General features: G+C 38.7%; 1 protein-coding gene across 1 annotated transcript in view; it reads right to left on the bottom strand.

The window, feature by feature from the left end:
* The window catches only part of vps50 (VPS50 EARP/GARPII complex subunit), a 108216-nt gene that overhangs the window by 64019 nt on the left and 22303 nt on the right, over positions 1-21894 (bottom strand). Inside the window, exons 6-12 of the mRNA XM_062435924.1 lie at positions 20804-20874; positions 19581-19698; positions 18979-19014; positions 18551-18633; positions 11626-11668; positions 9482-9580; positions 5526-5666 (exon numbers count right to left, since the gene is read on the bottom strand). Of these exons, the coding sequence (XP_062291908.1) occupies positions 5526-5666; positions 9482-9580; positions 11626-11668; positions 18551-18633; positions 18979-19014; positions 19581-19698; positions 20804-20874 (591 nt within the window). The remainder of the gene's footprint in view (positions 1-5525; positions 5667-9481; positions 9581-11625; positions 11669-18550; positions 18634-18978; positions 19015-19580; positions 19699-20803; positions 20875-21894) is intronic.

The following is a 21894-nucleotide window of genomic DNA, read 5'->3' as shown; positions in this document are numbered from 1 at the left end:
CACTTAAGCTTCAATCTCTGGCATTCTGGATGGCTTAAATTCAGTCTGCAATCTAATAATTGCCTCCAACATTTAATATGCTGTACAATTTATGTAAAGGTATCATCAGCATAAAATAGAAGACACCTATTTCATATATAATGTAAAGTGCAGGACTCCGTACGGAATTTACCACTACTGCTTGAGTTCTGTTCCTCAGGTAGGAATGAAACAACTTATCAATACCGTTGTTGAAGCCATTACCTATTAAGCCTATCAAAAAGAAAGCAAACGTTCACCATGCAAAAAGCTTTTGATAAGTGAATAAATAGCTAATGAATTTGACCAGGCCCAAAACCAAATTGGAGAATGGCGATTTGACACAGGAACATGTTTTAGATGATCCGCTCCATGTTTCATGTTGTATTACCTTAAATGTGCATCATCACAAAAAACCTGCCACACGCCAAAACAAGCACATGGAAAATTTGTCACAGGCACTGACAAAGTTTCCATGGAAAAAATCCATGGATTTTTTGTTTCTTTTAAACCATTGACTCACCAGAAAAACACAACAATCTCCCAAGTAACAAAAAAGTAAAAGATCAATCAGGCTTCCTTGCTTGAGGGTCATTCATCAAACAAAACATTCCTCTTCATGAGTAACAGCTGCAGTCCTAATATGTCTATCATTACTGTGGCAGAGTAATAAAAATGCCAAAAATAGATGCTGGTTATGGCAATAGTGTATATCAAAGAAAAGATGACTATACAGGAAGCGCCAATGGTTTTATTATATAACCGATGTTCCGTCCACATTTGGTCCTTCTCAAGACAAGTTCAATAGTGTCACATACAGCTTTGGATATACAGTACACATCTCACACCTGGTACTAATCTATAATCAATTATGTCAAAAGCTTACAATAGTTCACCTGAAATCATCATAATCTCTGAAAACAAGAACAAAAATTGCAGTGTATCAAAGTGAAGTATTCTTTTACCAGAGTGATTAAAAACTACATGAGACCAATTTCCATCAAGCTAGGGTGATACATTGCACAGTGATTAGTTTCATTCTGTAATGAAGTTATCTGCAACCACGGTTGACTAAACACAAAAAGCTGGCCTTGGATCACGGCACTGCTTAATAAGAAAAAGCATCCACTCAAACCACAGCCTCGCAAAATGGTCCATCCTTCACATATACAATGGAACTAAAGGTCAGCCCCTGTCAAAATATGACGCTGCACAATAGAGAGTGGAATGAATCCCTTTGGGTAACAGATGAGCAGCTGTTTGATATATTGTTGGTTATTTCTCTATCATCAGTAAAACTAATGGCTTTAATCAACACAGGTAAAAATAATGGGGATAGGCTTAAGCTCGAAGCTCTAAAAGATTCTAGAGGCCCCAAAGGTACCCCACACAATATGACATTTTGAGCTTGGGGGAACAAAAAACAAAATAGTGAATCTCTTATTCTTAACAAAAATATCTGCAGCTATTTTTTTATTCTGGCAAACCACCAGTTGTCTGGAATAGTATAACTATAAATAATGTATATAGTCCAGCTTTTACAGTCATCTCCTCTGAGATGAGAACTTCCTATGATTCTGGGAGTAAATTGTCCTATTTCGGTCAGGAGAGAAGTCAGACAGACCAGGGGATTGATAGGGAGTGAGGCTAGCCAATAATGATGAGATGTTGATGTAAAATTAATAAGACCCTTTCACAATCAGAGCTGACCTTTCAGAGTGTTCCCTTTTCTCTTGAATGTTAAGTTGCATAAGTAAGAGGAGTTGCATAAGTTCAGAGGGTATAATGTGGGCTCTGACATTTTTAAACTTAATTTACCAGGAGAATAGCAACTAATTAAGTTTGCTCTTCTGAACAAACAACCCAATTTATACAATACTACAAAATTGATACTTTTAACACATTCTCTACTGAGCAAGTGACTGCGCCTTGCTATTGATTTGAACTGGAAACAATTTGTCACTAGGACTGCAATAAACCATTATTTTCATTATTGATTAGTCTGCTGATTATTTTCTCGAATGACTGATTACATGCTTGGTCTTTAAATGGTGAAAAATGTCATTCAATGTTTCTAGAAGCCCAAGATGCAACCTCAAATGTCTTGGTTTTGTTGCAAGCAACAGTCACAATCCAAGGTGAAACATCACAAAATTGTTTTTCTTAAGTGTGAAAGGCATTTCACACTCAGAAAGGTAAAAAATTATGTTTTTTTTTTAGCCAATCTTTATATTTCTACCATCTCTATAACCATCTCACTCCAGTGTCTAGACCATATAAGCTACATAGACATTTATTTCACGAAGGTACTTCAGTTAGTCCTCCTTTGGACATTTTTACAGCAGGTAGATAATTGCCCATGTTAGGTATAGAATGTGCTAAAATAAAAACCAGCCTCATATAAAATTATCCACCAAAATGAATAAGCTCAACACTTGATCTTTCCATAAAAGTCACTGTAGACAGGCTGAAAATACAGTCAGCGACACGGATGAACTGTGTGTGGATGTACACATATCTCTTCATTTAGGCGTGTGCCTGCCTATATGTGTGTATGTGCTGCCCTATCAATCATGATCACACAGCCAAGAATGTAATGACACATCCCATCAATCTTAAGTCGATGAGAGCAGTTGTAAAGTATATGTGTGTTTGTAGTTTCAGTGGGATCATCCAGGCAACACAGCATGTTGACAGGGTATCTATCAACACAAGTAAACCTTAGGACATGTCTTTAACTAGCATATAGTTCCATGCAAGCAGTATTTTAAGGGGATCCATGACACAGATTTCCAGTAAGCCTAATAAGTGTTAGCTCCACAGAAAAAACAAAAAAGAAGTCCAGAACGACAGGGTATGGACATTCAAGTAAGTCATTTCAGCTAAAAGGTGCAGTGTGTAGGATTTAGTGACATTTAGTGGTGAGGTTGAAGATGGCAACCAAATGAACCCCCCCCCCTTCCCCATCCAAGCATGTCATGAAACTTGCGAAAAAATCTCTGGAGCCAGTGTTTGGTTTGTTCTGGGCTACTGTGGAAACATGGCGGTGCAACATGGCGGGCTCTGTGGAACAGGGTCTGCTCCTTAAGTAGATATAAAGGGCTCATTCTAAGGTAACGAAAACACAACAATTCTTATACACCATTTATTCAAACATCCTTGTGTCTTGTTATCAAAATCAATTTACATAAAACATTGACCGTTTGAAAAGAGGCATACTTTCTATATGGAAATAAGGTTTATTATTTATTAGATTATTTTTCACCATAACTCAATCTCAGGTTATGGTTAAGATAAATTATTCTGAGCTGATCTCCAAAGAAATAGTCTAGAATAAAAAATGTTACTTTATTCAATGTTAAAAGCTGTTGTTCTCAGACACACTTTCCAAAAGGCACCTACTCCACTTTAAAACCAGTGCAATATAAATAAAGTGGATTATACAGCACTTGCACTGATAGCTTGACATATCATGCACTTAAAACATATGTCAATAAATCAAAACTGGACTGCAGGAGAACTGGAAATACTGTCAGTGTGCCTGTCAGTACATGTATAGTGTTACTGTTTTGATGCTTTCAAGACCCCCGTGTTGTCTCTGGCAGGCAGAGGCAGAGCCGTATGCATAATTGCATAATTCATTACTGCACCCACATGTGTCGAGCCAACAAGCTTTTACCCCTTAACAGTAAGAAAACATTTCCCTCAGACCACAACTTAGAGTCTAGTAATACTTAAATAGTATCACTTCATCATCATCATTATCATCATCGCCCAAAGTTTTGTTCTGTATAAAAATGTTCTGTTTAGTGGATGGATGGATGTATGCTATGAGTGAATAATCAATGTATTATAAGAGAAAAATGACCAAAAACTATGCCTATTCAGTCCTATAAGAATTGCTCAGCTGGCACATATGGCAAAAAAACTTTCTAGCTTTTGGTTTTGCTTCTGCTAAAGGCAGCCCACTGAATATGCGCAGTTGTTTCCCCCACTGACCCCGCCTGCCAGTTCCCGCTCAGCCCATAGACTTAACATTGTGATGATGTCACAGATTTTTAACACAGATTGTTTTTCTCAGCTCAAAGAAAGTTTTACAAACATAAAACCTCCATAGATCAAAATTTAATTATAGAACGAGTCATAATTGGTCTTGTTTGCAGTTCGAAGTGTCCTTTCAACAGTTTTACAGATGTTTCTTTTACAATGGTGGTCTATGAAGAAAATGCTTCTTGGGCCGCAGGGGCCCAAGAAGGAAAAAATGGTAGCACTGTAGCAAGCTCTTGTAATACATCCATGGAGTGAAACCATTCAGTCACCTAAAAGGCAAATAAAGTCAAGAAAGTAGATTTGAGAATAATCTGAGCCTATTTTGATCAATTATGCAGCTTTTGCAATATCACTCCGGCCCTGAAATTCAGGCTACCACAGACGCCCCTGGATCTACACCCAGGTCCAACCAAAAGATGCTTTGACCTGGAACCCCCTGCCTTTATGAAAGGAATGTTCCTTTTTCCAGGCCACTGACCAACTGGGGTAGGAAAACATGCATAAACAGAAAGAAATAAAGAGCATGAAGCGAGGAGGAGAGGCAGCGCAAAGGTAAGAGGTAAAGGGCAGGGTATTGTAGATATGAACACAGCAGGCAATGCCCCTGGTAAAAGCAGTGCAGTCAAACAGCTAGGCCAAACATGGAGCTAAAAGATGGTAAAGTAACAAACTGTACCCTCCAATCAGGCAGGGGTAACCTTTACCAATACCTCTACATACCCCTGTGCAGGACCTATAGTACTGTAGGTCAGGCTGTAACACAGTTCCTGGGGGACAACAACCTAATCCCAACAGTTCAAACTGAATTGTTCAAGTTATGACTTGCTGGCTATGCAAATGTGATTTATTTTTAACTGGAAGGGAGAGACAAAAAGACAGACATCGGAGACAGAAAGAGAAAATGAAAGAGGGAAGGAAAAGGAAAGCTAAAAGCCAATATGGAATCCCCAGTCAAAAAGTGCTGCAGTGCATGAGCAAGATTAATTATCTCACAGGCAACGATATAGCAAGCATCTCACTACAGCAGGACCTTTTTTATTTTATTTCTCTCAATCACTTTCTCCACACTCTCCTCCTTCATTTCACTCCATTATGAAGAATCTGTAGAATCCCTTGTCATGAAACAGGGCATATTTCGCTTGGCTACAAGGCAATAAGTAAGCTAGAGGAGGTGTGTGTGTGTGTGTGTGTGTGTGTGTGTGTGTGTGTGTGTGTGTGTGTGTGTGTGTGTGTGTGTGTGTGTGTGTGTGTGTGTCTGGCAGTACACACGCCACAATACTATACAGGTGGTATTTTTTATTCAAGCTTTCACTTAGCTAAGTAAAAAAGCGGTTAGTCATATGCCAGTGTGAAGAAGTGGTTAGTCTTCAGATTGGAATCCAACCAAAACTCCATACAGAATGGATGAATATCAGTGGAATAGATTAACCACACACACACACACAAACACTTCTCACCGTGCACAGGTCCTTGTACTGCATTTTCTGGAACTTGGTATCAGCATTACCGGCACACAGCTCCACATATCCCAACACCACTTGGAACACAGTGTTGTGGATGGCCTGAGTGAAGTGCATGTGCAGCTGGTCCATGGCGGTCTGTAGAGAGAACCAAAGAGACACACTATTATGAAAAACTATTGTGTCAAGATGTCACTGTCATCTGCCAGTGTGGATCTGTGAAAAGGGCGAACAGCAGGGATGCTGCAAATCAAACTTCTTGGAGACACATACTGTATACTTGATATTAGGTCATTTTCAGACGTATTATGTTAGTTACATAAGGTGGCATAAGGGGAAATGAGGATAGCTGTCTACCCTGGAAACTGAAATATTCTGGTCCAAGTGAAAATGGGCAAATTTGCTCCAACAGTTTCCATGATTCACATCTCTGAAACCTGCTCAGTTGAGGAAGATGTCATTAATGAGGCACTAAGGGCAAAGAAGAACAAACAGAGAACACTATGACAGAGACATACTAATGACATGTATGGTATGGTATGGTATGGTAGCACAGCTAACTGCCTCCAGCTCTGTTCACTCATAGCATCTTTCATTTCATGTGAAACCTCAAGGAATTTCATCAATATAATGATCCCTTATCAAAGCACTCTGACTCAAAGGAGAATCCATATTACATGTCCTCTATGAAAATAGATTTTGGTGTATCCATGTTTTCTCCCAACCAGTCTTTTCCATTATGACTTTGGATTTATTGCATTTTCAAAAGTTTTTTGTTTTCTGTTTCTGACAACCAGAGACAGTTCATGAAATTGCTGAAAGAGAAACTGAATACAAATAGCCCTCCAGTCTGTTCCTACAGTTGAATGTTTGCACCTCACTGTGTAGAATTATGTGTGTGCATTACACTAGAAAGCTTCACATCCATCTTCTGAAGTAAGATTCTCATTGAAAATCGATGGGCCTTTGAGCAGGATTTGCGACATCACAAATAGTCCGGAGCTAATTGTTGTCTAATATTCAATTTACAGTGTGATGTGGAAACTTGAAGCCTCCGGTGCACACACACTGCAAATGAACTTTACAGTCAAGTAGGAGACATCTTATGTCCAGCAGTTAAACTTATGAACTGAAAAACATTTACATATTTATAGAGTCTGGAACTTTTAATGAGGCAGAATGAGTAGATGTCATTTTAGGGATTTTAACAAGATTATTGGACTTGGCTAATCAACTTTTTTTGTGGGAAACCCATATCAGATGAAAATTATTATTCAAAGTAGAGTCCTAAATACATCTTATGCCATGTCAGGAGGAGATCATTAAACTTCTCAGTGAATGTAGGTAATGCAGAAGTGTGCTCCAGGGGATGTCAGATCACCGTGACATAATTGTCGGCTGTGGTTACAGCCGCAAGAAATATGAAACTTTCAACCAGAGAATGCATTGAAAAATGATTTTCAATTTCATATTTAGTCCTCGACTTCCATTGTTACCCAAAGTCTATTAAAAACACATCAGCAAGCCACATCCTTTTACAGTGTGACATGCTTCTTCATTATGATGAACGTGAGCACTGTAGTTTTGTCAGTCAATCTCACATCCACCATACTGCTGCTGTATACACTCATTACAGCACTAAATCTACAGCTGAAAATAGTCCCCTACAGAGACTCTATTTACTCATGTTTAATAATGTTTTCTAAAAACTATGGTGCCAACCTGTTTCAGGAAATCATTTTGCCTTATTTAAAATTTAAAGTATATTTGTGTGACCCATTTTAAACATTTATGTTTCCAATAGGGAAAAATTAGTTATGGGCTGAGTCAGAAAAACAGATTCACACACTGTTCATTGGTCTTTAAATGGGACTTATGGAGAAAAACAAAAGTATGTGCTTTTTCCTTTAATAATATTACAACTTAATAGCAAAAATTGGATTTTTCAGTTATATAACCTTAAATGACTAACTGCTGTCATTCTTTTATCATCAGGCTAACCCAAAAATTGCTCTTACTGTAACCATGATTACACAAAACAAATCTGCAGTACAATCTTACTCTACCGCACTGTTGTCTTTTTGCGCCTTCATAAGTGTCTTCCCCCTTATTCTCTTTTAAGGTTGAATTACATTAACCATCATTTTCTGTTTTCCGGCTCACACCCGCAGTCTTGCAGTGGCTCTCGAGTGAATTGAGGACAGCAGAGTCGTGAGAGACATTAGCACATTGAGCAAAGCCCTATAGGCAATGGGTGCTGCAGTGCAATTGACCACAAAATGTTGCCCCCATCCATTCTGACTGCCCGCTGCCAGAAAAGTAATTTAAACATGTTTTCCCTCTTTGCAGAGTGAAATTCACTTCATCTGTCCTAAAAACACTAGATCAAATCGCTGGCTGTACAAACCAGGGATTGTAGAAAAGGGAAAGGAGGCGGCTGTGGCACCTCTCATAATAATAAGTAGAATGGCCAGGACCAAGTTTTAGACAAAATTACTAATCAATTGCACAAGCAGATAAACTTATTTTTCTGCAGCTAACTGTATTAAACACAAAGATGTTTCATTCGGACAAATGGTGGACAAGCAAACTGGGTTTCAGGTTCATTAGGCTAAGGGCAACCAGTGCATCTGAACCAGGTAATGAGCCAAGAGACCACTGTAAGGAGAAAGACAATACAAATGGTGAGATGATATGTTATTGTATGTCAAAGGCCTTGCGATTCTGACTAACACTTGGATGACTCAGTTAGTTAATGTTTCCAAGTGATGAGTCAAATCAAGTGTTCATGTGTGCTCAGTGGAAGTATGTGCGCTGCAGTAAAAGAAAAAAACATCTAGAGCGAAGATTCAGATAATCAACAATGCTGACTGCGACAAACAGATACAGAGTGGCTGTGACGAACAAATTCATTTGGAGCAAAAGGAAAAAAAGGCAAGAATTGGAACAACAACAAGCACTTAGGGAAGATGGCAAGAGGCAGTCAATAGCAGCTCCCTCGTTAGCTTTTGAGTCTGAAAATGCTCGTTGTCACAGTAACGAGAAAAACATTACTCTTTCTCAACCATTCTTGACGATGCGGTCCCCAACTCGAGGATGGCTATTAATGTCAAGTGGCGTACAGAGCATTTATTAACATCAACATTGGCTCAAGTGTGCGATAACAATGGTGCTCTGTCCATTTGTTCTAAGTTAACAAGTACACTATGATTTCCAGTTTCTACTATAACTAGTCAAATACCCTTCTCACATTAGGATTGCCAAGTGTAATGTGGAGAAGGTGATATAACTTTTATTTTTTTGTTTATGTTGTTGTTTTATAATGGCCCTCCCATTAATTAACAGAAATCACACTGGTCCTATAATAGTTAACAGCTGTACAGTACGAAATTTACAAAAAAAATGTTTGTTCTTAATATGGCAGCTTCAAAATTAGCCGCTGTGCTGGCAAAAAAACAAAAGAAAAAGGAAAAAAAAGTATACTGTATAATTTGTTATTTGTGACACTTTCATTTCTGCCTTTTTGATGTTTTGACAGTAAGTTCATATTATCCTACGGATTATCTTGGAGAAATGTGTTTCTTTTTGTGGGTGTTTTCTGTGGGTATGAGTTGATTGACAGTAAGAAGAGTGTAACTTAATCACAAAAGATGACATGCATGCCCTGTGGCCTCACTCATTCAATCAACGAGCCTAAAATATTCTCTACTCCAATAAGAAGATAATAATAACAAAAAGAAACTTGACTAAACCTAATTACACTTTCATGTTTTCTGTGATGTTTAACCCATCTGACAGTTTTTTATACTATTATAGTCAAAATGGTGGCCAAAGATACCGAAAGTAAGGAAATAAGCAAAATGACACATGCAGTACATGAAAACAACAAGAGGACATCATAGTCATGTTTTTTTCCATTCCCACTGACTTTGTAGAAGAGTCAAACCACTGACCTGTGTTTTGCCCAGGAGTTTGTAGGCCAGCTGGACCTTGGTGTAGTGCGCAACATCAAAGTGCTTGCAAGTCTTCGACAGGGCGACATCAAGCTGCTCCTGGAGCCAGAAATAGATGGATGACAAAGGGAAAAAGGGGGGAAATTGAGGGGAAGGAAAAAAAGAGAGGGATTATCAACGTTAAGACCAGGGATTAAGATATAGATGTGCAGATGTACAGCTACTACTCCAGGCCAAAGGCAGGTAATTGGACTGTGTGTGTCTGTATAAGTCAAAGAGATAAAAAAAGAGGGGTGAGAAAGTAAGACAAGGATAGTGGGAAGTTAGGAAGTACGTGGATGTGGAATGACCCTGACACACTAAGCCGACCTCAAAGAAAATGGCGCTGAAAAAAGCTAATTTATCAGACATTTTGCATCGCCCCGCATCTTCTCACGCCTATATCTAAGCTGAACATGTGCTTGACGCAAAGGCTACAGCTGAACATTCTACAACTTATTTCACAGTCCAAAGTATGGTGTGGAAGAACAAACTATAAACTGATTTCATATGATCACAATACATCTGATAATGTATTTTTCTCGTAGAAAAAGAAAATAAATGGAAATATAAAATATTAGGAGAAACTATGGTGAATTGATTAATTATTTGCTTGAGTGACCACCCAGATATCTCTATCTCCCCAAATGCTTCCAACTTATATAACAGCACAGATTGAATTTTAACGATACTTTAAGATAACTAATTTAAATTTAAACCATTATATGTAGAACTTGTGAATTAGCATCTCTTCTCTTTGGTGCCCCCTAGTGGTAGTACCAATAAAGACACTGTGGCAAAAAGCAATGCAGGTGCCCGAGGACACAGTTTAAATGAGCTGAAGGCCAAATATAGATTGTGCCAATTTTTCAACAAGATTGTTCCATTTTCCATTTTCCTCTTAAAAAATCCACATGTAGTGGCTTTAAGTACAAGATTTACAGTAGGAAAATGGCTGGAAAATACACTGAGAAGATGGATTTAAGCTTTATTCAGTCAAAACTCTGCCCTCTTGGTGTGACGCCCAATGTTGAATACACCAAACATTAGTACTTTCACAACATAAATTCACTAGTGACATGTCTCTATTCCTGCTATGCCTGGTCACATCTAGAGAGGAGAGAGTGATGCTTCATTGTGTTTTTATTTATTGAGAAATTGCTCAACACACTTGACTGGTCGGTTGCTTTTATATATAGTGCCTGGACAGAGATGGTTACTACGCTGCAAAGAGTAATATGTGTGTGTGTGTGTGTGTGTGTGTGTGTGTGTGTGTGTGTGTGTGTGTGTGTGTGTGTGTGTGTGTGTGTGTGTGTGTGTGTGTGTGTGTGTGTGTGTGTGCGGTGTTGCCTGTACACAAATGTTGGACACTACACTGACCACAAACAAATGACATCTCTGTTGTGTGAAGCATGTTTGGATTGAAAAGTCTCTTCACTATTGCAGGGCTTGTATGTGCATGTTAATGTATGTATACTGCAGCGCATGTTCGTGTGTACATGCAGCTTATATATACTTAAATGCTTGTATTGAGCTCTTAGCACTCCAGCTTAGCACTTGAGATAGTGGCAATATGGCTGTGAACTATGCAGACCAAAACCGTGCTCTTGATGTATACTTTGTGCGAGTGTTTACCTATATGATTTTAGAGGATTTTGCATTACGTATTGAAAACTCAAGCTGACAGGTAAACAAATGAGCACCTTGGAACATGTCTGCGCACATGCACGCCCTGCTTCTTGTGTACAGACAAAACCATAAGTAATTAATCTACTCAAGCGCAGCAGCAGCAGCGGTGCAGAGAAAATTGCTTTGCATACCATTTATCACACGCAAGTATCACAGCACAGCTAGAGATGAAACAGATATAATTTACATGCTTGCGCACTAACAATAATGACTTTCTGAATGAGTCAATATTTGGGAGACCCAGAGTGAGAGAGACAAACTATCAAAATGTCAAAATGAAGCATAAATTGCTTCTTTCAGATGAGAGCTCCTAGAAAATTACAGGGTTACAGCAAAATATTATAAACCACTAACGGTCTTTTTACAGATATCGCTCTCAAATAATGGAATTAGAGATAAAGCAGAGAAGCACATACCTCTATTTGCTCCAAAGTGTCTTGTAGTTTGGAATTCAATTCACTGTGGGGGAAAAACAGAGATTATTGAGGGTACATTACTAAATCCTGAAGCAGACCATGGAAGCAAATGACTTTCATTATTGATTTAACTATCAATATTTATTTACAATAATAAAGAAAAATGGTCACAACAACCTACTGGAGTTAGAGAGAATTTTAAAAAAGTATTAGTATGATTGACCACCAGTCAAAAGTTGAAAAATACTGAACTTCAAATGATATGAAACAAGAACAAGGAAACCATGACATTCAAAAAACTGTAAACATCAAAAGTTATATATTTTTTAACCAATAAATGGAATAAATTCTATTATTTTAATTATAAAAATTACAATTAATTGGTTGTCTATGACACATTTAATACCAAAGCAAGCATTGCACAAACACACAAACAAACCACCTCATTAACAAGCTGCAGCCTTGTGTCCCACAAATCTGTTCTTCCACCTGATGGATTTATTTCCAACAAATATTTTAAGAGGAAGAGACCTTTCTGAATTTCTACAGCGGAATTGACTTTAGAAGTTATATTAGTGTGAGTGTGTGTATGTGCATGAACCAGTCTAACACGACTACAAAACGCCTACACATCCGTGGAGCATCCTCCGGTTTTACCTCATCCTAGAAAACGCTTTCAACTCAAAAGATGAGAAGTAGCAACACAAATCGTGACTATTTAACCCATCCCAAGATGCCACTTCATTTCCCTTGTGACTCCCCCCCCCCCTGCACTGCACCCATTCATAATCATCCTCTGTTCCTCCACCGTCTCCCTGCCTCTGTCCCTGCATTGCTCGGGGTCTTTTTCAGGTCAGCTCGCTCTTATGTTGTGCCTTGTGAGACCACGGTCGCCCAGGGGAAAGAATGTCCTTAACAAATTGCTAATTAAGCATCTTGGCTTCAGCTGGGGATCGAGAGTGAGGAGGAGGGAGCAGAGAAAGTGAGAGGAGACAACAGATTGAGTCCTGTGTGTTTGCAAACAGGTAAGAAAATGAGCACGTCAAATTGTGATGATCTGTGACCCCCCCCCCCCCCCATATATCCTTTTGTGTGTGTGTGTATGTGTGTGTATGAGTGTGAAAAACTCTATGGAGGGGTAATAGACGGGAATATTTAATCTAAATGTTCAAATATAGTCAAGAGAACAACAGGAGGCTGGGGCAGCGTGAAGGAAATATCACTACGAGGAGGATAATTCTCATAAACTGTAGAAAAAAAACAAGGAAGGATGACCAACACAAACGCCAAAATGCTGACTTTACTATTAACATATGAGCAAAACAGCTGTGAGAGTTTACCTTTAAAACAAAAAGAGATACCACCAGATCACTTACATTCTCCATTACTACAATGTAAAAATGACTGAGTTGCTTCAGAAATAGTAATACCAGAAATTGTACGCTGTAAGATCATTGAGGAAAAGTCATAGACCGTATTCTCAGTGGGAACAAAAATTGGAGGTCAAGATAAAGAAAGCATACAAAGTAACTCGGCTCAGCTACAGAAGGGTGCAATGATCAATGAGAGATCCTGACTTCTGGAGAAATACATGGATTGTCCATATGCAAGACCCCAGGAGAGTGCTAAATAAAGGCTAGCAGTTCTGGCAGCTAGTCTAGGAGATGCACTAGCGGGCCAGAGGTCAACAGGATAAACGCTCGCTTCATCTTTAGAACATTCTTGTGCACTCCCACGCCATAGCTTGGTAGTGTAACGAGAGCTAACCTGCAAACTGAACAGTACTGGAAAAGCATACGAAAGAAAAAAAAAAGAGACTAAAGGCGTTAGTTACCCTGCAAACACTTCGGTTGCAGAGTATTAATGCACCTGAAGTCAACTCCAAGTCATCCAGGTGCATATCATCCAGTCCTCCTGTTATTTTATCCTTGTTACGAAATGGCACTGTCCAGTGATTGTGCATTTGTGTACACATGCAGATCCTCCCATACTGGCACCCTTCCATGATCAGACAGAATACATAAATAACAGATGAGAAGAAAAACCTAATTAACAATCTGTTCCCGAGGCGCCCTGATAGCTGAATGGTTACAACGCATCCCACACAACCGCAATGTCCCTGGTTTGAGTCCAGCTTGGGGGCCCTGCTGCATGTCATGCCCCACTCTCTTCCCTTGATTCCTGTCTGCTTACCCAATACAGGCAAATAATACCCAAAAACATGTGTTTTAAAAAAAACACAAAATCTGTTTCCTGCAGGTAAAGCAAGGATTAAAGTAGTACGTGGGTACGTGGAAAGTGGGGGGGGGGGGGGGGTGTGTGTGAAGTTCAGCTGGTTTTCAATTATCACTGGCAATAGGTGTCCATGGGGCCTTGAGGCAAGTCCCTCCACAGTGGCTCGCTGACTCGATAAATAGGCAATGTGTGGCTTCGAGGGTCCGGCCGGATGCTCAGATTTTGTGAAAATGCTGTTTTTGCCAGAGACATGAAACCTGCTGTTACAAGGCAGGCGGAGAAGCAACAGAGTGGCAGGGGAAAGGCTTTGAAGAGTGAAACACAGCAAGGAGGGACAACTGCAGCTATAATTATGCAGGTTGGAAAGCAGAGTTAAAAAAGGGACATGGTACTAAGAGAACTATTCAAAGAAGAAAGTCTGGGGAGGATGCTGTGGGAATGTTGGATTATTTTCTTGTTTTCTTGAAGTGCAAGATCTTGTGTGATATTTAGACTTTTAGTTCTGGCATCTCTAGTGGTGTTGTGGTTATTTCTTTATCTATACAACTCTCATTTACAGGCCCCAGTTTTACATGGGCTGTAAAACTGACATCTCTCGAAGGACACTTAAAAATCCATTCTGTTAGGTTCCCATCGCTCCATCTGTTTTTGTTTGTTTGATTGTAATTCACAAGACAACTGGCGCCTGTTGCCGGCTTTGTGCCAGTTCCATCAAACATAACAGTCCAATCAACATTAGCCAATTAGAATATTTCAGGTAATTTCTTATTATAGAAATACACTCTGTTCAGTCTCAATACCGTTATGTGTAATAATTGCTGGTCTACTAATAGAATAGCGTGCGGGTCTGCTGTTACAGTGACTTTCTAATTTAGTAGTTTATGTGAATGTCCAATTAGTTTGCATTTTGAAATTAATTGCAATTTAATGAAGAAATTAATTCCAAGAAGATAACATGTCTGACTAAAGCGGGATACCTGGAGAAATGATTGCAACCCAGCATGACTCGGAGCTTATCGTGAAAAAAAAAATGAAAAAAAGTGTGGCGGCAATTAAAAACAAATATATATAAAATGTCTGCTTTCTTCCAAGCATGACTGAAAAAAAACCTAATTGGTGATAAACAAATGCACACTGGTTCACCCGATTTGTATTTATGAAAGCAATCTGCCAGAGTGAAAAAAGAACACCCCCAAAACAGCATATAGTTGACTTTGAATAAATCTTAAGATCCAGCTGATAAATATGGAAATCTGCAGTGGTGCACGATCACCCACACCTCTTCCAAAAGAAAGAATATACTACAATTACAAAGTGGAGAAGGATGGTACCATGGTTCAGAATAACTTTGTGAACTGCTGCAGCTCTTACAGTGTCATGTTAGGGCTGCCTGCCCAAAATTGTTTGTGTGTTTGAGATGGTGACACAGAAATTAATGGAGCAGCCCTGTGGCCTGCTTTCTGCACTTTGCACCTCTTGATCCACACTACCCTGTGCATAAATTAAAATGAACTACCTGCCTCAATACTAAGGAGCCAATTAGCTGAAGTGGAGATCTAGAGGAGTTTCACCTAGAATAACCCATTGACAGTTTGTATGACAACTGTATGAAATAACTAGTATGTATATATATATATATATATATATATACTAGTTATTTCATATATATCTTATATATATATATGAAATAACTTTTCATAGTTATATGAAATAACTAGTATATATATATATATAGCTATACTACTTTACTTGTACATCATGATTAAATCCTACAAACATGGATTTTCCTCACACAGAAATTAGATTATCATTATAATTTAAGAACATTTCTGTATAAAAGCTACATGTAGCATATTTATTTATAAGGATTGACAGTAAATTCAAATGATTACATAGATAGAAAATTACAGCACATATTGCATCTTCATATCCAAAATCCTTGCAAAGAACAACCTCTCATTTATTATCATAGTGAAAGTGAGGAGCAAGAGTTGGTGGTAGAGCTGCAACAATGAGTCAAATCATCGATTAGTCGATTCTAATTCAGATAATCTAATAATCGTATTAGTAATTTTTTAAAGCAAAAATACCAAATATTCAGTCGTTGTAGCTTCTCAAATGTCGATCAGACGAAACAAGACATCTGAAGATCTCACCTTGAGCTTCAAGTAATTGAAACATGCATTTTTTTTCTAACCCTAACCCTTTTCCCGGTGAGGGGTCTTAATCTGCCTAACGGCTACCCATGTGGACTGCCGGATGAAAATGCACTGAGACAGGGCATGACGCTGTGTAACTGCCTTCTTGGGAAAATGTTATTGACTTTTAAGAGGTTAGTGACAGTAAGACAGGAAGGGCAGGAATAAAACAAAGCCTCCATGTCGGACATTCAGCAGTGCGTGGAAAAACATTGCTACAAGATTAAATCAGAGTGCATCAGACCGTCAACTAGCTGCTTACAAGGCGGCAATGCTGCAGTCAAGGTTCTAGCAATTTTTGGGAAAGCTGGAGCACAGTGTGCATGCATGCTAATGTGAGGTGTGACAGATGCGTGATCAATGCACTAATGTTAAAAACTACTGCAAAATTCAGCAATTGGTATTAGCATAATGCAAAGGAAAGCATAGGTGAGGAGGGCAATCGACTTTCTATCCAGCTGCCACCGACACAGGTTCGATTACACATCTGGATCGCGTGTGCATAGCAGCCACACTGATGGCTATAACATTTTATGACCGTCGCATTTCCTTGCTGATTGGCTCGTCACAGTGGGAGGTACCATTGGTGGGAAAACTAAACGGGTCTATTCTGGACGTAGCCACACTCTGCTGTCATTCAGCTGCAACATTAATGATAAATGAAGACAAGTGATATCCACACAAATAAACAGCAGCTGCAAGTGGGAGTGAGAAATGGGAGGAATTTTCCTTACTGATCAGCATTTCACAGCAGTCAATCTGTCACTCAAACAGCATCGTAACAGCCAGAGTCCCATTGTTGTCCTTTTTGCTCTGTTAATATTCTGTGGTATGCGAGTGCTGTTAATGTTACTGGTGATACTAACTGCTTTTTTCCTATATTCAATAGCACAGCCTTTCAATTTGAGATCATTATTCAGATGGATTGATTGATTGATTGATTTCATGTTCGGATTCTGTAATTCTTTCCCCCAAAGTCCTGCTCATCGCACTCAAATAAAAAAGGTGATGTCTTTTTCCCCTCTAGCACACCCATACAGGTACTATTATGTGTAGCTATTATAGTGAAAGGTATGAGCTGGTGTATATAGTAACTGTCCTTTTATTCCAAAAGTCATACAAGAAAGCAAGAGAAGTACACTTAATAAAAGTCTTGGAGGGAGAATGTGAATGAACCTGATTAAAGAGTAACCTCCTGTACAAGGACGATCAAGAAGTAAAGCGAACCACTGAGGAGGATGACCTCATTTCATTGGTCAACATTACACCTGGCATTCTATGATTAGGATTTTGACAAGGTTGTGGTATAAAAAAAATAACAGAGAGCAGAGCAGAAAACTGAGAGCAGAGGTTTCATATATGCATAGAAACAGCCAGGATACAAGGAGAAGAGCCGAAGCTGGAGCAGGAAATCTGTGCAAGCAACGATATATCTGAGTGTAAGCAAACAGTTTGATTGGCAGTAGAGCAAACCTAAGTGCAAGCAGAGGTTATATGAGTGCGATTGCAAGGTTCGAGGGGAAGAAAAACCACAAAATCGGAATGTGAAATCAATAAATCATACTCTCAAACTGAAAGACAGCGTAAGCCCTATATACTTCTTGCACGTACGTCACTATAAATGTGCTTTAGCATGAAGGCAGTGTTCTAGCTTTTACTGTGAAACCACTGCAGGAAATGTTGACAATGTTGGCAAGGTCAGGCGTTTACAAGGCGCTCTGTTTGCATGGACAAACACATTGTTTTGTGATGCCAGTGCCTGCTCCACAAACAGACAAACACCCTGCTGTGCTTAAAAAACAACACAGCAAAGCATTTTTAAGTGATTTTGACTGCCTGTTGTCCGCTTTTTTTTTCTGCTTAACCGTGTGTATGGCATGACTCGCCAGCTGCTTGCATGTCTCTCGTTATCTTGTGAATGGATACCTTTTGATCCATCGGCTACTTTAAAACTAAAGGCCTTTGCGATAGGAGATAAGCAATATGCTTCAAGCTGGCAGCTGCATTCAAACATATTCCAATCACTCGAGCCCCAAACTTATTAAATACAACAGTGTTCGCTAGCTCACACTGAGACTTTTCTAAAAAAAGCCCAATATCAGCAGATGGTAAAAACTACTTTGACATCATAGCCAGTATAATGGCACTGCACAAGGAAATGAGTCAACTAAATCAGAGGCAACTAAAAGACTCTTAATAAGAATTCTCAGAACAAAGCAATTCAGCTCCAACCTTGTGAGAAAACACTGATGGCATTCTTCTATCTGCATTTAGAGAACAAGACAGCTTCAACACTTTAAAGGAGACTAATTTTTCTTGTTCCCGTACTGAAGAGTTTTACAGATGATTTCAGACCAGTCTTACTGATTATATCTAAATCATACTTTAATCTATGAAGATTAAAACATCTTCCACCTGTACAAAATGCAGACCATGCTTTCTCCCATTTGGATATGTCTAAATATCACTCAATCAGTCTGTTCATGCTCTACCTGATGCAGCTGTAGTGTTTGAAGGTGCTGGCAGCCTTCTGGCATTCCAGACAGAGCTGGATAGCACCTGGATAGTCTTCCTCCTGTAGCAACACAAAGGTGACATCATTTAATAGTATGTTAAAAAAATAAATTTAAAAAAAACAGCATATTCACTGGCATTTCATGATGTGCAGTACAGTCTGTGAACACTTTATAAATAGCTTTCAATGTTGAATTCATACTGAAGTTTGACCTTTGAAGTCAATTATAAACATATTGCCACGCGTGCGTGCGTGTGTGTGTGTGTTGTGTGTGTGTGTGTGTGTGTGTGTGTGTGTGTGTGTGTGTGTGTGTGTGTGTGTGTGTGTGTGTGTGTGTGTGTGTGTGTGTGTGTGTGTGTGTGTGTCTGTGTGTGTGTGTGTGTGTGTGTGTGTAGGGGAGATTACCTCAAGCATCTCGCTCAGTCTTACATCTGTTCTTTGCTGCAAGAGGAAGAATTACAACAGCGAGACGTGAACATGGAATATAATCACAAACAAGTCAAAATATTGAGTGATAATTAGCTCAACACTAGTTATTGGCTTTTCAGCTATGTGCATGTTGTTAAATGTATTTTCTGTATCATAACAATAAGTGTACAAGCTAATTCTGAAAGCAAAAAGAATTGCATTACGTATTGCATACTTACATTATGTTGAAGTCAGGTTACTGATTTGTTCATTACATAGCCAACTTTTACACAATTATTTTATTAAAGGATAGTCTGGAGATTACTACATGAATTATGTCCTTCTGTAATTGATACAACTTTTATTTAATTGAATTGCCATGGTTGCTGGAGGATGCTGAAACAATATGAGGTCAGAGGTTAGACTAACTGAGAAAGAAACCCACCTCGAGCTTGTATGGATTCAGCATCTTAATTAAACACTCAAACAGGAGAAGCTGTTTCTTTACTACTTGTGGTTTAAAGTTGGTCTAATGTTTCAGTATCATTAGAAGCCGTTCAGAACAGGAACCTGTTTGTGTTTTTGTGTGTTAACTTTACCAGCGTCTTGATGGTCCTCAGCGACTTGAGCAGGCTTGTCAGCAATTGTCGTCTTCTCTGATTGGCCAATAGGCCCAGGCTGGCCTCTGTGAATCCTTCCTTTGACACGCTCAGTTGCCTTTACAAAAGAAGTCAGAGAGCAGAGAGTACATAGCGCTCAATACAGGTTGATTATACTATGGTTAACAAGCATTTAGGCAAGGCAAGGCAAGGCAGTTTTATTTATATAGCGCATTTCATACACAGTGGCAACTCAATGTGCTTTACATAAAAGAAACATTTAACAGAAAAAATTGAAAAAACATGGAATTTGAGAAATAAAAATAAAACCCAATCATCCAACACATACATACCCCCCCCCCCCCCCACACACACACACACACACACACTAATAATAAAAACAAAGTACAGAAACATAGAAAGAGAGAATAAAATACTATAATATTGAGTATTAAAAATAAGATTGCAGCATAAAATAATGATTTGCTTTAAAATCATTAAAAGGACATAGAGTGCAAATGAAAGATTAAAATTTAAAGTGCTTTGAAAGAGCTCAATCATAAGCACAGGAGAAAAGAAGTGTTTTTAACCTGGATTTAAAAATATTCACAGTTGGGCAGTTAGAAGCCCAATACATTGTGGTGAAGAAAACACCTATGTGTTAAGTACAGAATGGGTCCAGAACTGATGTAACTATATCTATATTACTAAACAAAATTATAACATTGTAGCACTGTTTTTCATTAGAGTCATTGTTGCAATTAATGTACCAGAAACCTATTTTATCACCCAAAGGCAAAACCTAGTTGCAGCATGAATATTTTAATCTTTTAATATGCCAGCTCCACCTACAGGGGAAGTTCATGCTGTCTGTAATTATAAATATGTAAGTAATTGAGCTAAAGAAATGGAACTGCAATATATAGTTTAGTGTTACTATGCAAAGTTTCCTGTAATATTGCCCACAACAATCCTAATACAAGAGAAATAACGTGTTATCAGAGTTAGGACGGATCCTATCATGTGTAGCAGTAAGTTCATTTCACAGGTAAACAAAACAATACAATTTGTCATTTGTGACATCTCTGACAGACTGAAAATATATGAAGGGAAGAAACTGTTATCTCGGGTCTGAGAAAAACACTTTGTATGCAGATGCAGTGTGAATAGCCTGTTTCAACCGCTATTTCATTTAAACAAAGTGTAGAATAGAACACTATTACCTCCTCGCATTAGTGCAAATGACAGCTGCCAGCTGCAGGTTGGTCTGCAACGCCGTCACTCTCTCCAGTTCCTGTGAACAAGGAACAAGTTAGCAGTAAAAATGACTGTAAAAGACAGCACAGGATATGTATAAATACCAAGACATTTTAAAAGTATTTTTTCCCAGGAATTTTGTGCTAAGAAACCATATCCAGTTCTTGTAATATCTGTAGGACACAAAGACATTGTTCAATTGGTTCAATGCTGTCAGTGAGAAATGTCTCTAATGATGCCATTTACCAAGCAAATCACTTTCCCCTCTGAGCACTCCATATACACATTAACAGCAATGCTCACGCAGGCACGCATACTGTATATGAGGGCACTCCTCTGAGAGGTGCATCCTGCTGTGAACATTTAATGAAGTTAGATATCAGAGATGGTTTAGGGTATGCATGAATCATCAGTGCCAAAAGGCAATGAACTGTAGTTCAAGAGAACAAAAAAAACACAAAAATTCTCAGAAAAAAACCTTCATTTCTTCAGAGCTTTGACATTTATAAAAGGATCAATGAGCACTTAGCTCCCAGAGTTCCGTTATTAAGCCACTCCAATGACCTCCGCAGAGAACAAATACACCCTCATCCATCGCAGATCCAAGGGACAAATTGCACTGCTGTTATATTTACAACTTTTCCTCTTTTAGTTTTTATTTTCTTGATCTACCAGATGTCATGCCTGAGGTGGGACAGGCTTGTTCCAGCATTCACAAATATGACCTCATAACACTGTCAGATATAAAACAACCATTTACCAACAGAATATGGTCTGGGGAAATTAATTTTCAACGGTAATAAAAAAAACAACAACAACCTCAAAGTGGCACTTCAGCTGTGGGTACGAGATCAATGATCCCATTCAAACCAATCTCCCCTCATGATGTTGAGTGTTGTCGAAGGCCTTGACAAGTCCTCAGAACAGTTGTAAAGGTTTATTCAATAGAAAAGGTTTTCTCTGAGGGGACATTTACCATGAGACTCTGATGCGTTTCTGCTCAGCAACTATGAAATTGGGTCTGTTAGACAACATTACCATGTTTATCCAGAGAAAT

Source organism: Scomber scombrus, chromosome 16 (assembly GCF_963691925.1).
Source record: "Scomber scombrus chromosome 16, fScoSco1.1, whole genome shotgun sequence".
In the NCBI taxonomy this organism is placed as follows: Eukaryota; Metazoa; Chordata; class Actinopteri; order Scombriformes; family Scombridae; genus Scomber; species Scomber scombrus.
The sequence above is the reverse complement of the archived record's forward strand: the minus strand, read 5'-3'. Positions and strand labels throughout refer to the sequence as shown.